Source organism: Equus asinus, chromosome 13, assembly GCF_041296235.1.
Source record: "Equus asinus isolate D_3611 breed Donkey chromosome 13, EquAss-T2T_v2, whole genome shotgun sequence".
Lineage (NCBI taxonomy): Eukaryota > Metazoa > Chordata > Mammalia > Perissodactyla > Equidae > Equus > Equus asinus.
Window position 1 is genome coordinate 53,797,112 of NC_091802.1, and position 18,381 is coordinate 53,815,492.

The window sequence follows — 18,381 nt, forward strand, 5'->3', positions numbered from 1 at the left end:
GTCCTAAATGATCAAAGTGGGAAAGGTGTCTTGATATTCGTAACAAACCCCTTTCAGCCACACCCGAGTTTACATTAGTGAGGTTACCTTTGGAAAGCACCTAAGGATGGGGCTGGTTGCCAGGGGAACCAATCCCATGATTAGAGGGTTGGAACTTTCAGGCCCACCCCTTGACCTCTGGGGAAGGGAGACGAGCTGGAAGTTGAGTCAATCACCAATGGCCACTGATTTAATCAATCATGCCTTTGTAATGAAGCCGCCATAAAAACCCAAAAGGACAGGGCTCAGAGAGCTTCTGCGCTGACAAACACGTGGAGATCTGGGGAGAGTGGTGTGCTGGGAGAGAGCACGGAAGCTCCAAGTCCTTTCCCCATACCTTGCCCTACGCGTCTCTTCCGTCTGGCTACTTCTGAGCTACATCCTTTTATGATATACCAGTAACCTAGCAAGAAAACTGTGCTCCTGAGATCTGTGAGGCACTCTAGCAAATTAATCAAACCCAAGGAGGGGGGCATGGGAACCTCTGCTCTATAGCTGGTTGGTGAAAAGCACAGGTGACAACCTGGCCTTGTGATTAGCACCTGAAGGAGGGGAAGGCCGTCTTGTGAAACTGAGCCCTTAGCCTGTGGGATCTGATGCTATCTCCAGGAAGACAGCATCAGAATTGAGTTAAATCATAAAACACCCAGCAGGTGGGGAATTGCTTGGTGGTATGGAAAAAACACACACAACGGAGCCTTCTTCCTGGCCTGTGGAGGCTGCCTTCTCACTGTGTTCTCACAGGGCAGAGAGAGAGAAGGCACTCTGGTGTCTGTTCTTATAAGGGCACTAATCCCATCATGAGGGCCCCACTCTCAGAACCTCATCTAAATCTAATTATTTCCCAAAGGGCTCATCTCTAAATACCATCGCATTGGCGGTTAGGGCTTCAACGTAAGTACTTGGGGGGAGGGGAGAGTCACAATTCAGTCCACAGCAACAACTTAGATGTCAAACCAGGTGGGCTGCCCACTAGCAACCGGTCACACAAGTAAAGTAAATCTAGTTATTTAAGTTAAGGCACCAGATCACTGAAGATTTCCACCTCACCTGGTCAAGACATTTTGGTCTCTGACCAGCCGGCTGATTATTCTTACTTGGGACAATCCCTCTGAGAGATAGACACCACGGGAGAAGCAGCAAAGGAGGACCATGGTCCTAGGGTGCAGTCTTATGGGTAGAACTTTTCAACCCATTCCCTCGGGAGTGGCAGAAGGAAGGGGGCCATCTATATACGGGATAGCGAAACAGCCCACGAGAGGACATCTCGCCTTCTAGAGCCCAGAGGCAAGACCAGCAGACAGCACCATGAAGCCCTCCCCCTCTGAAGATCACAAGCAGACACGAACACATAGACACATCCCCCCAACACACACACTCACTCTCACACTCACGCACACACACTGACACACACACACAAATGTTTTATTAAGCCTGAATCTACAACTTGCACAAGAAAGAAACATGACCAACAAGTTATCGCCAGCAGCTTCCATATTTCCTGACATAAGGGAACTGACATTCATTAAACACCTGCTGTATGCCAGCCTACGAGTTAGGTACTCTATACACTTTATTTTAGTTAATCCTCATGGCCACCCTCTCCAGTAGCATTAGATCCATTTCACAGATAAGGATACTGAAGCTCAGAGAGGCTAAGTAACTTCCCCAAGACACACAGTCCTATGAAGCCAGAGCAATTTGACCCAGAGCCCATGCTTGTTCCACTATGACATGTTGCCTCTGAAAAACCTTCATCCCAACCTAGAAATATGGACTTGGGTGGAGAACATGAGGGTGTTAGAAAGAATGAAGATATAATACATATAATGATATATCATTACATAATGCCAATATGGAATATCATTATATATCATCATGCAATATATCATCACATAATATAATACCACTATATAAGATAAATAACCCACCTCCACCCCCAGTTGTGGTGCCAGACTACAACTCTCTCACAAACAGGCTCAGGATTAGTTTGCAGTCCCCCAGGCTCGTCACCTACAGGTCCTGCCCTAAACCACTTCTGCCACTGAACCAGAGAATCTTTGGGTACCATCAATGACCCTGTCTCCTGGGACATATCCAACTGCCACTCGGGCTACCATATGGAAACTTGACATGCAAGTAGCTTCCAGCAAAATGGGGAGGGGTGAGCAGAGCCAGGATCAGGTGTCAGACACAGCAGGCGGTTATTTTTACGAAGTCTGGCAGGAGAAGGAGGGGAGGAGAAAGGCTGTGATAACAGTGAAAACGTGCCTAGAGCGACCTGGAGCCCCCCTGATGGAGGAAGAGAGGAACACGCCCTCCCCACACTTCACACTCTGCTCTTACAGAGGACAGGCAGCCATGGCCACACACACACTTTCCTCCCATCACGAAATCCAACAGTCAGCAGAAAGCCATGACGAGCATCTCTTTTCATTTTTCCTCTTTTGCATCCCAAGAGATAGAGTCCAAATGGGATAGCTGAGCAATAAGGAAACACAAACAAACAAAATTAGCCTCCCCAAAGTGCCCCTGGCATCTCTAACAAAGGGACAGAGGGGACTCCAGGTAGCAGTGAAAACTAACACGGATGCTGCTCCAATGCCTCAGTGATGCAGAGTATCAGTCAGGGTGGGCTGCGCTCTGCTGCAATAACAAAGTACCCTGCTATTCTATGTGCAGGGGGCTCTGCTCAGGCCAGCCACCCAGGGGCCCAGGGACAGAGGCTCCATCTCTACACACACATCCATGATGGCCACCTGTGCCACCCTGGGCTTGCCGCTTAGAGAGACGACTCCTTCTGCATCTATTCTCACACAAATGAGGCTCAGATTCCCTGACTGTAAAATAAAATTCACAATCGCACCCACTTCACAGGATAACGCACTTCAAATACATAGCCCACAAGATACGCTCCCTGACTGTGAGTTATTCTCATGACGTTCCCCATACAGAGAAGGAAGCAACAGGAGAACATGCAGACAGCAAACGTTCCAAGACTTGAATAATAATTGCTTACATGTGGTAGGATTAAAAGTAGACTTTTCTGAGGCCAGCCCAGTGGCGCAGTGGTTAAGTGCACACATTCCACTTTGGCGGCCCGGGGTTCGCCAGTTCGGATCCCGGGTGTGGACATGGCACCGCTTGGCAAGCCATGCTGTGGTAGCCTTCCCATACATAAAGCAGAGGAAGATGAGCACGGATGTTAGCTCAACGCCAGTCTTCTCCAGCAAAAAGAGGAGGATTGGTAGCAGTTAGCTCAGAGCTAATCTTCCTCAAAAAAAAAAAGGTAGATTTTTCTTATCTCTTGAAAATTTTCTATGCTTTTTAATTAATATACAGAATTTTAATTATCAAGAAAAAAGGCAACATAGAAATGCATGCCACATGAGACCACTAAAGGAAAGTTTAAGAAGGCCCAGATCAGGCACTTACAAACTACAGCCCGTGGGCCGAATCCAGCCAGAGCCCTGTTTTTTACAGCCTATGAGCCAAGGATGTTATTTACATTTTCAAAGGGTTGTGAAAAAAGAAAAGAGAAGACAGGAAAAGAGAAGAAAAGAAAAGGAAAGAAAGAAAAGAGAAAGAAAAAGAAAAAGGCAACAGAGACCGTATGGGATCCGCAAAGCCTGAAATACTTTCTGGCCTTTTACAGAGAGAGTTTGCAGACCCTGCGTAGCTCCTTTGACCATCTGATTCTTCACAAAACAAGCCTTCTGCACCCAGGTACTTTACTTAGAATTCAGTTTGTAAAAAAAAAAAGCACACATGCACACATATGCACATATGTAAATACATATAACATAAGACACAATTCTTCTTTCCAGCCATTGTTCACACACTGAGGAAGTTTTATCATGCTGGGAGGTGCTGGAGCGGACCACGGCATCTAGCACATTCCAGGCACTGAGGCAGGCCCGGAGGATTCAATGATAAATAAAGTTCCAGGCCTAAACAAACACTCACTCCTTCCCCTAACGAATCATTTTCTGAGTCCCCTCTTGGTGCCAGCATCTGCGCCAGGCACTGGGGACTCTGAGCAACCAAGACTGACCAAGCCACTGCCCTCCAGGAGCCTAAGTGCACCAGGGCAGCACCTGCCAGGCAGGAGCTCCAGGACAGCTTCTCGAGGAAGGGATGTCTACGGCTAGGACCTGAAAGGGAACCAGGACTAGGCCAGCTGAAGGTTAAAGGAGGGAAGTGGTTTCTGGCAGAGAAAGAACATGAGGACAGGCTCAGGATGACAAACGGCACCACGTGTCCTAAGACCCGGCTGCAGCAGCTCGTGGCTGATTTGGGTGGCGAAGGACCAGCCTGAGCTGAAGCTAAGGAGGCAGGGAGGCAGCCGGAGAAGAGGCCTGAAGTAAGCCCATATTAAATGACAAAGAAAAAAAGATGAAGAAAATGGGCTTGGACCCAAAGGGGAGGTATCAAAGGATTTGGGACGGGGAGTGACACGGTCAGAAATGTATTTTTAATAAGATTATTCTTGCTGTTTCCGTTGTAACCTTGCAAAGTAAAGGCACTTAAAATTAAAGCTAGCCAGAAGCCACGGTCAAATGGAACCGCACTGCCGCTGACATGCCCCTCCAGACCTCCTCACCCTTTGGCCCTGTTGACGGCCCAACTCTCCTCCCGGGCAATCCTCATGCAGAGCTGAGCTTCAGGGAGCTCCACACATGCCAACTCCAGTGGGTCAGCCGAGCCGCCAGTCTGGCTGTCCACCTGGGTTGACCTGATTTAACAGCAGGAAAAGGGAAACTGTGATATATACGCAAGAGAATTGAGAAGGGGTGTCCAGACAAACCGTGTACACCCATGTTCACAGCAGCACTATTCACAATAGGCAAGAGGTGGAAACAACCCAATGCCCATCGGTGGATGACGGGACAACACGCTATGGCATATACACACAATGGACTATCAGTCAGACATACGAAGGGACGAAGTTCTGACACATGCCACAGTGTGGACGAACCTTGAAAACACTGTGCTAAGTGAAACAGTCCAGACACAAAAGGTCACATGTTGTATGACGGCATTTATATGAAACATCCAGAACAGGTCAATCCGTAGAAACAGAAAGCGGATTAGTGGTTGCTGGGGTGGGGGAGGGTGGGGGAGGGGGAGGGAGGAACAGGGAGTGACTGCTTAACGGGTATAGGCTTTCCTTTGGGGGGTCACGAAATGTTTTAGAACTAGACAGCAGTGTTGGTTGCCCAAAAATGTGAATGTACTAAATGTCACTGATTTGTTCACTTTAAAATGGTTAATTTTATATTATGTGAATTTCATTTCAATAAAAAAAAGATTTTAAGGAGACTGTGGAATATGGGAGGTTTTGGAGCAACCCACCCCCCAAGTTTTCTGTACCTGTTCCTCAGATACTCCAGTTTTCCAGACTCCTCCAGCATTGCTGTTCACCTTTCTGGACTCTTCTGTGATTCTCTCACTTTGAGGAACATCCTAAACCCCCTAGAGATGTAGTTTAAAATGCAGGTGCCTGGGTGTCACCCCAAGAGTCTGTAAGTCATTGAGTGTGGGGTGGGGCCCAGGCACCTGCATTTTTTCAGTCTCTCAGGCGATTTTGGTGTGCTCTGAAGTCTGCAACCCATGGAACCAGATCCTTTCCCCCTGTTCGTCTCGAGACTGTCCCTTAATCACCTGCAGGAGGTCCTCCTTTCCCTCTTTTCTGAGCCTTTTGCAATAGTAAGACTTGGCTTCAAAGGCAAAAAGAAAGGTACTTGAATCGCAGTCAATCATCCAAAAAACTGCACCTGAACAAAAGTGGGTTATAAGTAGCCTTCAGTCGGCGGTTACCAACCTTGGCTGAGCATCACGGCCTTTGTGGGGATGTTCTGTTTCAGAAACCGAGGCCCCTCCCTGGACACGATGAATCAGAACCTCCAGAGGGAGGTTCAGGTGTCAGTATTTTTCTAAAGGACCAAAGCCAATTCCAAACTGCCCCTTCCCACCTCCACCCCCACCTCCCTCCTAACACACCTGATCTCAGTGCTTAGAAGATGCTTATTCTAAACGGCGGCAGCAGTCTTTAGCTTCTTAGGCAAACATAATTAAGAAAGTGAATAAAGTTTGAAAAATCATATAAAAGATTCAAATTTCAGGTTAAGTTTTTCTGTTTTTCACCTGCATGTCTAATTATCTGTGCCTCATGTCTCTAGTGCCAAAAAGTGTCAACTGCAAAGGGCACGGATCTGCTTCCAGAAAATAGCTCACAGGGGTAAAGCACTTTCAACTGAGAAGCTGTAAGGAGTGTTCATAAAGATGATCTCATTTGATCGTCCCAAAATCTCCATTCACTCATTCATTCATTCATTAGACACCTCCTGAAAACTTACTATGTGCCAGGCACTGTGCTGGTGTGGAGGACAGAGCTGTCCCTGCCTTCTGGCCACAAGTGATCGGGTCCACAGGTAACGACAGCACAGTGAAGAGAAGGGCCAGGATGGGAGAAGTGCAAAGTGGAACCAAGACATGGGGCAGGTCAGGGAGGCTTTCCGGGGAAGGAACACAAACTGCATCCCATAGGGTAGCCAGGAGAGAGCCTGACAAACGCTGGAGGGACCGTGTTCTGAGCTGTTCACCACTACCATGGCGTTCACAATTATCTGTTGGTTTTTGCATTAAATTCAGAACACCTCCGTCTTGCTCAGGTCAAGGTAAGGTAAGTCCTCCTACTGCTCACCCACGTAATTGGAAAAAGGAGGCTCCCAAGGGAGCCGGCTGTGATTTCCAGACACAGTGTGCTTCTCAGATACAGGGATGAAATCCGCTTCCCCTCCACCGGGACGGCGAAAGGAACCGCAGACACAGGCTGCACAGAGCATCTTCAGAGGGAGGCGCTCTATCCTACTATCACTGATGGGCCGGCTGTCATTTATCCCCAGGGCTCAACATGGGCAACAATAATGTTTTAGTTTTTCTAGTGGCTTTAATCCGACTCCTAAGAATTGGCCAAACCACATTTGGGTCCCCGAACTTCACTCCTCTTTTCTTCTCTGACACCAGAACTCTACCTCCCCTGGGACTCTGACTCCCCAGCCTTGGCCCTGCTGTCAACACTGTCACCACAACCACCACAATCAGAACAGAGACAGACGACAGGGCACGCCCAAGACCTGCTCTGCTGGCACTGATGCACCAGGCACCTAGCTAGGGACACAGCCAGGGATAAAGCACCAAAGAACTTCCCGGCTCCTTCCCACCTCCGCCCCACCCCACCCCGCTCCTAACACACTTCCTGATGGCACTGTGAGCTAGACAGACATGCCCCACCACGTCTGGGAGGAAGGAGCTAAGATTCCTTTAGCCGTCCAGCCTTGTAGATCATCTTTGCCAACCACCCACTCATTCAATAAATTTCCATGGTGGCTTCTGGATATTACTCATAAACATTTTGCCTGGCTCAACAGATGGCAAGGAAGACACTTTCTTACAATAACAAGAACCATTCAGTGCTTGGGGAGGCCCCTTCAGTAAGCCAACCTGTACTGAAGTGGCAGCTTCTGTGTGTGTGTGTGCATATGTCTCTACACGAGTGCACACGTGCACATCAGCATTGCACATATGTGTGTACGTGTGTGCACGTGTGTTCATGCCAGACTCACCGAGGTTACTCTGGGAATACACACCACCGACAGAGGCAGGTTTCTGAACTCTGGTCAGAAACCAGAAAGCAGGCCCTCTGTGATGTTCTGTGCCACTGGCTGCAAAGCCACAGATATTCTTCCTGCAGCCTCCACGAGCCAGGATGGTGTGCACAGATAACACACACAGGCATAGACATGGGTAGAGCAGTATTCCCCGCCTGCCCTAGAAAACAAAGAGATCACATGACGGGGAAGAGAGGGAGATCATGGCATGCATTCCCAGCAGCTAAATGTGAGCTGCAAGGCAGCTGTGGAACGGTTAAACCCGCTGTGTTCTCAAGAATCAGCAAGCACACCACACTTGGAGATGGCCTCAAACCCCTTTTTAACGCCTCTGCACACCAACAGGACAAATACAACATCTGGGCATCTTCCTAAAAGGAGTCAGGCTGCTCACAGGAGGATGCAGAAGGCACGGAAAGGCAAAAGAAACCACCTCAGCCACAGCTTCCAGTTGCACCATAGAAACGGGTGCTTGGAACCCAGGAGGGCCTGAACGCCACTCTCCCCAAATATCTCACTGTGCAGGGTCTGCGGCTTCAGTGTGCCAAGATGAAATATCCTGTCTGTTTCACAAAAGACTCAACTAACGTCTTTGTCAGTGAGTCCCTCTGAAGGACAAGCTTTCTACAACGCTCCCCAGCCGGGACTCACCTGCCGTTGCTGCCAAGCTCACGGGTTTGCTCCATCAGAAACTAAAGCATTCCTGAGCGTCGTATATTTGTCAGTATGCCTTGACCCTTGGGGTATCCCCAATCAGCCTGCCAGTTCAAATGCCAGGAGAACCGCAGCCTGTTCTTGTTCAGAACACCTAAAGTGCCTAAACTGATGGCCTCCAGTGACATCCACAGGATGAACTACCTCCACCTGAGTCACCTTTCAATCCTAGTACCATAAATATCAAAAAAACTGAGAAGATGTTGCTATGGGCTGAATTGTGTCATCCTCCCCGCCAAATTCATATTTTGAAGCCCTAACCCCCAGTACGTCAGGAATTAACTGCATTTGGAGGCAGGGCTTTTAAAGAGGTGATTAAGTTAAAATGGGGCCATTGTCGTGGGCTCAATCCAATCTGACTGGGGTCCTCATAAGAGGAGGGAATCTGGACCCACAGAGCCACCAGGGATGTGCCAGCACAGAGGGAAGACTTCGTAAGGACACAGTGAGAAGACGGCATCAGCACGCCAAGCAGAGAGAGGTGGGAAGAAACTGAACCTGCCAGAACCTTGATCCTGGACTTCTAGCCTCCAGAACTGTGAGGAAATATATTTCTATTGTTCAAGACACCCAGTCTGCAGTATTTTGCTATGGCAGCCCTAGGAAATAAATACAGATGTGGAGATAGTTAAGCAAATGGCCCGTTTGCAAAACCTCATCCCTCTTTGACCTGGCTGCTCAAACAATGTGCAATCCACCCGCACACTCCAGCCTCGGCTGACGGCACAGTCACGTCCCCAACTGGAGGAACCTGCTGCTACCGCCATGGAGGCTCTCTCCAACGAACCAAAATTTCTACAACCAATCAACCCCAGGACGCACCTCACAGTATCTAGAATTGCGTTATCTCAAACCTCAACACAGTATAAGAAAGAAAATACTAAACCTGAGGCAGAGGGCCAAGTTTCACTATAAAGTTAGTTGGGCTTACGTGACAACATCAGGCTTATGTTATAGTCCCTGCAATTTCTCCTGTCTGTTTTCTGTAAGATATTCTTGCCATTTCTTTTTCTCTCTCTCTCTCTCTCTCCTTTTCTCTGCAAGGTATGCTTTCGTGAAGTAGAGTCAGAATGTTAAAGATGGAGAAAATCCATAAGGAGAGAAAAACATGCAAACATCTCTCAGGGTCGGGGGAGGGGGGTCAATCGCCTCCTGTGACGCCTGTCACTTCCAGACAGTTGTCATATGTCATCCCTCATAGCAACTCCAGCCAACCAATATTGACAGCAGCACGAGTCGGGTGCCTGTCAAAGTATGTGCACATACTACTCGTTTAACTTTTCAGCAAAGGCATCTTCTTTGCTATCACAGAGAAAAACTAAGAGAAACTGAACAGAACTGGGGCCACAGATAAGTCAGGGAGAGAGCTCAGAAGAAGGCAGTTCCTGTCCCGTTCGCTAATCTCCCTGCCCTGGAGTGTGGCTGGGCAGGATTAGCAGCCAGGCTCTCTCAGATAGGAGAGTGTCAGACAGTCACACACCCACCACCTTCCCTTCCTCCTGCAGTCCTTGGGCAGCCTCCTCAAGATGTCACATCCCAAGAGAGGGAAGGGAGGGGGTGGGGAGCTCACATCTCCCAGAGAGAAGGCTGCCAAGATGGAAAGCAAGCTGAAGAAAGTAAGTGGCAACAACACAGACAGTATGTTACCATGTGTTTTTCAGAAAACACAAAACAGAATTGCATTTCCAGATGTGCATATATACATATGTAAAAACACAGAGCAACCTAACTGCTCAATGATGGGGAAATTGTCGGGCAAACAACACTAAGCTGGGAGGATGCTGTGTGCGTTAATAAAACAACTGTAGATAAAAACCATTCCAAATTAAAAATCACACACAAGAGAATGCATAGACTGATTCCAGCTCTGTAAAAATGTCTGCCTGCATGCAAGTAAAGAGAAAGGAGATCTAAATGGAGTCAGGCTTCATATTGCTATAGAGTTGATTTAAAGCATACTTGAACAATACAAGCAAATGCAGGGGAAGTGTTTATATTTCAATATTTAAAAGACACAACATAATTTGCTGTCTGAAAGAAAACGAAAAAAGAGAGAAAAGAGAAAAAAATCTGGAAGGATACCCACTAAACTGATGACAATGATTGGTTGGTTTGGGAAGATGATAGGAATAGAAGAGTGTCTTAGTCAGTTGGGGCTGCTGCAAGAAACTACCATAGACTTAGAAACAACATTTACTTCTCACAGCTCTGGAGGCTGCCAGTCTGAGATCAAAGTGCCGCAGACTCAGTGTAAGGGCCGGCTCCCTGGTTCATAGACAGCATCTGCGTGTCCTCACAGGGCAGAAGGACTGAGGGAGCTCTCAAGGGTCCTTTTGATAAGGGCACTAATCCCATTCATGGGGGATCACCTCCAGAAGGCCCCACCTCCAAATCCTGTCACACTGGGGATGAGGTTTCAACATATGAATCCGGGGGGGTGGGGGGAGCCAGTCTACAGCAGGGAGGGACTTTCACATAAAAGTTTTTTAAAAAATTTTATAAAGAGATGTTTGTATTGTATTGATGTAACACAAATAGGACTGAAAAGAAGGACATGAGGCCTTGGAGACAGACACACTATCTTCCCCACCCTACCCTTCGACCCACCAGCAGAAAACGTCTGATTGAAACCATAGGTGAAGGCTTCCCAGACACTGCCACTCTTGACTTCAAACAGAAGGAAAACTGCAAAGGTCCTAAAAACGTCAGTAGCTCCCGACAGCTGGTGGATGTTCACTCCGTTTCTCCCTAGCGCCATCCTAAGGCAAACGCGGGGCTGGGGCTGGCCCAGCCGAGCTCCCCATCCTCCACCCTCCCGCCAGGCCTCTTCCCAGGCGGGCTGATTGCACCTTCCTTGCCCGCCCCTGCCTCTTTCCCCATTCCATTAAGCCACCATTTGGAAAGGTCGGTGTAAAACCTGCCAGTCCACATCCTGTGAACAGTTACTGCATGAGCCTCCTCTACTTTATTCCCAGCTAAATAAATGAAAATAAATACCCAGTTCAGAGAGCGATTTGACGCATCTGAAGTTAACAAAGCCACAGTGGCTTCAACCTGACAGGCTGTTATGAATAAAATCCTTTTCATAAGCAATATTTTGCTTCAGCTCCAAAAAGGGGCACAAATAAATCTGCGAGGCTGAACAAACGGAAGCGGAGTTGGAGAACAGAGTCAGGTGTTAACCGTTTCCTTCCCACGGACCCTAGAGTCTTGCTGCCCTTCGTGTTCTGAATACACAAACGTGACCAGAGCGGGTGACTCCGACGTTGGCGGGCAGTGGACGCTGTGCTTGCATGGCCATGGGCAGGGCTCGAGTCGGGCACTGCTGCAGAATCCCTCACACCACATTTCTGCCCTCACCAGCCTCCTGCACAGGCTCCTTTCTCCAGGTGAGAGAACGCACACTGACTGGCTTCCTCTCACCTGCCAGACTCCACACACTGGCCCTCAGGACAGAAAGGAGGTCCTGGGGTGCTCTCAGATGGGCACCCCTTTATCCCGGGGCCTGTTCCGTGGGATAAGAGCCCCTCCATCGTCGCTGCAGCCAAAGCCTGTTGCTCTAACGACTTCATCCTGTTCCCGGGCTATCTGCTGAACAGCGGGGCTTTGTCACGAGGTGAACGAACTGGAAACTGAAAAGATCTCAAGCTGAATTTACCCGCAGAACTCCCCACAGCCTCAAAAGCCACTGGCTCCTAAACTCCAAGAGCGGCAACCATTCTGAAACCAAATTCTAGGACCCCCCCGGGCCCCCGGAACAATACATTCCCTGTGAATGCTCAGTCAACAATGGACATCCACAAGGACTCAGAATCAAAGCCCATTAACACAGACTCCATGAAGCATCTTCCAGAGATCCAAGCTGCTGCCCTTCTGGGTTTGGGAAGCAAATTAAGAGTGAAACCAAGGGGAAAGCTTCAGCCCGTCTCAGAGTGATGGTGGATGGACTGTTTCCAAGCACCACTCTTACAGCCACATTTGTATTCAGTGACTGTAGCAATTATAAATAATTCTAATCTATTTATAAGACCTTCCAAGACAAATTTCCCTTCTCACAGCAATAGTAAGAATTAATTTCTTTTAAAATGTCCTAGCACAGTTGTTTACTGGCAGGCTGATCTGTCCAACTAGTGAGGTTCCGGGTGTTAATGGTTATCAGGCCATTTCTGAGCCCCTTCATTCTCTCCCTAGATGTTCACTCGCCACCACCAAACCATTGCTAATTTTCTGCGTAGTCTAGCCAACACTTTCCCCTGGGATCTTCTCCAAATTCAAAGCATATATTAGAACAAACATGAAGCAAAAGGCTTTAAAAAAAAAAAAAACAGTACTGCTGCACAGTACAAATTGGCCAATGACTATTTACACTGCTCAGAGAAAGCCCCCACTTTCAGACAGCTGGTCAAATACACCTGACCGCCCCTCCCAGCCCCCGTACCAGGGAGTGCTGACCCATCCTGATTGCAAAGAGCCCTCTGCAAGATACCGCCTTCAAAGCCCAGGTGGGCCCAGGTAGGAAGGGCTGAAGGATACGCAGCAGGGGCTGTGCAGAGCTGAGCCAGCCCCCTGGGAGTTAAGACCACTGGCTGCAAGAGCTTCCTGCCAGGGCAAGTAGAATACATCCCAATAGCAACTTTACACATAACCAGGGTGGATTTGAGAGCAGAATATGGCAGCCCACACTAAGGACCTCTCGAAGCTATTACCACGCAGTTTTATTCCACAGCAAGGAAGCTAGGGTCCAGGGGGCAGAAACTGACACCGCCAGTCAAGCTTTTGATGGAAAAAAAAAAATGACACCTAGTCTTTCCTCCTAGACAATATCATGGCTCTCCATCCAACGATCACATCCAGCTCTCTGGTCCAGAGGCTGGTCCTTCTGTGACATGAGTCATCAGTGTCTCATCAGCCCCAGGATCAAGTTCCCAGGAATTCTTCCTTCTCTTTCTCCAGTTGGAAATGTAAGGCAAGAAAGAAGGCAGGTAGGCAGAGAAGAGAACATGGGCCTCCCTCCTGGGGTACACGCCCAGTTGTCTCCAGCGAGCCGTACCTGGCACTCATGCGCCATGATCCAACAGAAGAGACAGCCTTTGAGCCTGCCCTCCCCGACATGGTCCCTCCTGTGCCTCCTCCCTTTCTGGTGAGCAGAGAATTCAAGCACCAGCTCTGGTCTCACAGGAGGGTTCTGCCCACCTCTAGGACTTGTCAGGACACAGCATCTGGTCTGACTGTGTGTGCCTTTGCCGAGTTCTTATTGACATTGACCCTGTCTACTGACAGGAGCACATGCAGACAAGCCTGTTCCAGCCCATGCGTTCAGTTATGAGCTCCAGACCTGGCCTTGGCTCTGCGCAGCCGCCACAGCCAGACTTCTGGCTACGGCTTGTTGTACCGAGCTTCTCTGAAAGCAGGTACATGTTCTTTCCCCAAACCCAACCCACTGACCCTATTTCAGCAAAAAAGCCTAAAATCTCTGGCTTGCCCCTAATTCTGGTGCCTTTTTAGATTGTTTTATTTTTACTTTGTAGCCCCTCAGGGGAGTCAGCCTCACGTTATAGGAAGGAAAATGAGAGCGGAGGGACACACAAGCAGCAAATGGCAGAAGTGAGCGCAACCCAGAACCGGGCTGCCCAGTCTTCCCACTTCATCCTCCTATTGACAAGCCCTTGTTGATGCGATGCTTTGTCAAAGGTCTTATGCTGTAGTTGCGCGTGTTGTCGTCTCCCTGGTGACATCACAAGCTCTTTAAGGGTCAGGACCATGACCACGGTCCCTCACTTCTCCCAGTTTCTACGTCCGCTCACATATTCAGTGCCACGCAGCACGGCCTCAGCTGCCTCTATATTTATAATAAAATCTGACATTTAAAATCTGAACTTACCAAAATGTAACTAAGGGGATGCTTAGTCATATTGCCAAGAGCTTGTTTTCTTTTAGGAAAAAAGTCGCGATTCAATTCCTCTAGGTAAAAACCCTAAAGGTTTTTGAAGAATCTATTTTGATATCACTGGCTACTTAACAGAGACATTAATGGGCATATCAAGTTTGAACGGAAGTGAATCCACTGCACAGAGCTGAACATATCCTGACAGAATCGCCCAGAGAAGAGGGGTACTCACCAGGTGAGGCATCAGGAGGTCAGCCAGGTAGACGAATGTGGCTCCAAGGGTGAAGCCAACAGCCACAGGGAAGAAGGCAAAGGCACCAAAGCCCCCAGAGGACGTGGCCATCTCAACCGCTGGGGCCAGGAGAGACCAATAGGAAGCTGCCAACATGACCTGCGAAAGCACAGGGAGCAACAAGCATTAAACCATCCACAGGAGCCCTTCCAATTGGGGACTTCAGCTGCTCTCTATGGCCCTAACTGAACCCCACAACTTCACACGTGTGAGGCCCTTAATCCTCGGTGTAGGCTCTATCCCAAACCAAAAAGCCACCATCAGAATTCCTGGAACTAATGTTGTAAAAACTCAATTTGGGGTACAATGGAATTGACCTTGGGAGGACGGAGTCTAGTTTGCTGTTATCTAGCCTCTAATTCAGTGGTTCTTGACCAGCGGCAATTTTGCCCTTTAGGGGACATTCGGCAATGTCTGGAGACATTTCCGGTCATCACACACATGGGGAGGAGGGGTTGCTACTAGCATCTAGTGAGTACAGGCCAGAGATGCTGTTAAACATGCTACAATGCACAACACCTGACAACAGAGAATTATCTGGCCCCAAATGTCAAGAATGCTGTTGAGAAATCCTGTTCTAGTTGCATACTTCCAGGACAAGCTGCTCACTACTTAATGAGCTCCACTGCATTACAAGACAGCTCTAATTATCACAAAGTTCCTCCCTATGTGGAGCTGAAATTTGTCTCCATCTTTACCTATCGGCTCTAGGTCTGCTCTCCGGGGCAATAAAGAATCTGTCTTTCCTCTGTGATGTGTGATAGCCTTTGAAATATTTGAAGACAACCAGTGAGTCCTATCAATTTTCTTATCTCTAAAAAGGAAGAAGGGAACTAATATTTATCGATCACCTACTATTTCCAGGGACCAAGCTTCCCATTTGATATCTTATTTTACCATCACAACAACCCTGGGAGGCAGGTACTGTTTTCTATTGCTATTTGTAGATAAAGAAATTGAATCTCTAAGTAATAAGATAAGTTGCTCAAGGTCACATAGCCAATAAGTGGCAGATCCAGGGAACTGAGCAAGCGGGACCATAATCATCGCGATGACGGGAAAAGCACGAGCAAAAAGAGAAAAATGAAGCTGGACCCAAATCTCAGGGAAGTCAACCCAATAAAAGGTTGTCCAGTGTTTACCAAATTAAACACTCATCCACGGTCATTTACTCTCCTAGATGCTGTGACATTTTCTTGGCTAGAGTACACCCACTCCCCATCGTAACCATAGGACAGTCATCACTGACATGTAAAACGCTGAATGGGTTTCCAAAAATGACTTAATTATGCCTTGCCTTAAAAAAATCTGCATCATCTTTCTCCAAAATAACATTCAGAGTGACAGTGCCAGGTATTACAAAAGCAGCGATAAACAACAAACCCATGCAGAAAGTGATTTCCCTTCCGCCAACCATCATCCGCACAGTCACTCGCTCTGGGCTCGATTCTCCCAGCAAAAGTCTTAGTGCCACCCACAGAAAATTGCATCTGCCTCACAAACTCCCAGAAAGAATGAAAATGTCTTATCAGTTCAGCTCCATAAGACCATCAAAGGAAGCTTGGGGGCTCCTTCTCTAGGCCATGGCCTTTCCCAGGCTGTTGTCTCATTAGCTTTAGAATTCAACAGCCCATGGTAGCTGCCATTCATGGTAAATACCCCACCAAGGAGGACCTGCACAGAGGAACAGACCTGTCCAGCAACCTTGCATGTTTCAGTGCCTCTCATATAGTCCTACCATCAACAACTCTAAAACCACATGATCCAGGTAAGGCCACTCATCTCATCCTCCAACACCTCCCCACATCCCATCCTGTCAGGGTCACTTGGGGCACTTCCCCAGCCTCAACTCCTCATCTCCTTCTCAACGCACAGTCCAACCTCTTCTGTGAAAGCGCCTTCTCATCCCTCTGCGTCACTGGGTGCCAGCATTTTTTCTGCCCCCACACGTGAGAAATACACCATGTTCTCATCGACAAGTGATGCGAGGTGAGGCAGAAGAGATGTGCCTCACAAGGGAGGGTTTGCGAGAATCTGGGATGTTGGAAATGGTAAAGCATCCTGGATGATTCAGGTGGGCCCTCTCCTTGAGAATCGCTGTTCTTTATCCTTCCAGTCAAATCCAAGACCCAACTGGATTTCCTTCATTTCTTCTCCTCACCAGCCTCCCTGCCTCCCGCATAAACTGGATAACGACCAAAGAACAATCTCAAAACAGAATTGGGTTGGCTGTCTGAACAGACAATAGGGCCCAGAGAAGAGCTATTTAAAGGACATATGTGGTAGATAAAATAATGACGTCCTCCCCAAAGATGACCACATTCTAATCCCCAAAACTGTGAATGTGTCACCTTCCATGGCAAAAGGGACTCTGCAGCTGTGATTAAATTAAAGATCTGGAGACAGGGAGATTATCCTGGATAATCTGGCTGGGGTCAATGTCATCTCAAGGGGCCTTTTGAAGAGGGATAAGGGCCAGAGTCAGAGAGAAGATATGATGACAAAAGCAGAAGTCATAGTCAGAAAGAGAGACTGGAAGATGCTACACTGCTGGCTTGAAGATGGAGAAAAGGTCATGAGCCAAGGAATGCAGGCGGCCTCCAGAAGCCAGAAAAGGCAAGGAAAGAGCTTCTCCTCTGGAGCCTCCAGAAGGAACACAGCCCTGCTGACACCTTGATTTTATCCCAGTTCAAACTGCTTTGGACTTCTGACCTCCAGTACTGTAAGATAACAGATTTCTGTTGTTTACCCTGCTACATTTGTGTTAGTTTGTTATAGCGGCAACAGGAAACTAATACAGCATATAAAGGCATATGTTACTGTTTTTTTAATTTCATTTTTTAGAGCAGTTTTAGGTTCACAGCAAAATTGAGCTGTGAAAAGCACAGACGATTCCCATAGAATCCCTGCCCCACACATGCACGACCTCCCCACTTCCACATCCTACACCACAGGGGTACATTTGATCAATCTACACTGACACACCATTATCACCCAAAGTCCACATGAGAGATGACTCTCAGTGTTGTACATCCTATCTTGCTGTTAGCACCACGGTGATGATTCCAACTCTTAGCAACCTGTGCACAGCAGGGCAGAACTCTGCTGGGGCTTTTTGCACCATCCTCTTACCTTCCGGTGCTATATCAGAAAATGCTCCATTGCTATTCATAGGGTTTTCATGGCCAATTTTTTCAGAAGTGGGTGGCCAGGTCCTTATTGCTAGTCTGTCTTAGTCTGGAAGCTCCACTGAAACCTGTCCACCGTGGGTGACCCTGCTGGTGTTTGAGATACCTGTGGCATAGCTTTCAGCATCACAGCCACACAACCAACAGAGGGATCGTGTGGTTCCCTGACCGAGAAACAAATAAGAGCCTCAGTGGTAAGAGCACTGAATCTTAACCACTAGACCACCAGGGCTGGCTGAGTGTCTGCATGGACCACCATTTATTTATCCACTCATCTACTGAAGGACATATTGGTTGCTTCCAAGTTTTGGCAATTATGAATAAAGTTGTTATAAACATCCTAGCGTAGGTTTTTGTGTGCACATTACTCTTCAGCCCATTTGGGTAAATACCAAGGAGTATGATTACTGGATGATATGATAAGCCTTGATTTTTTTATTTTTAATATTTTAATATACACTCAATAATTTCTGCATATATTATTATTTGTGGGCATACACACACATGCATACATACATATATACATGTTAAAAAGCATGGGATTACGGTGTACATTCTACTTTTTGACTATCTTTGCAGATTACCTGA

General features: G+C 47.8%; 1 protein-coding gene across 5 annotated transcripts in view; it reads right to left on the reverse strand.

Moving 5' to 3' along the window:
- The window catches only part of SLC39A11 (solute carrier family 39 member 11), a 340,360-nt gene that overhangs the window by 283,845 nt on the left and 38,134 nt on the right, over window positions 1-18,381 (reverse strand). For 3 of the 5 annotated variants that reach the window (XM_070483529.1, XM_070483527.1, XM_070483528.1), the window contains exon 4: window positions 14,546-14,704. The exons of the other annotated variants lie outside the window; for them this stretch is intronic. In XM_070483529.1, the coding sequence (XP_070339630.1) occupies window positions 14,546-14,704 (159 nt within the window). The remainder of the gene's footprint in view (window positions 1-14,545; window positions 14,705-18,381) is intronic. 5 annotated transcript variants of the gene reach the window in all.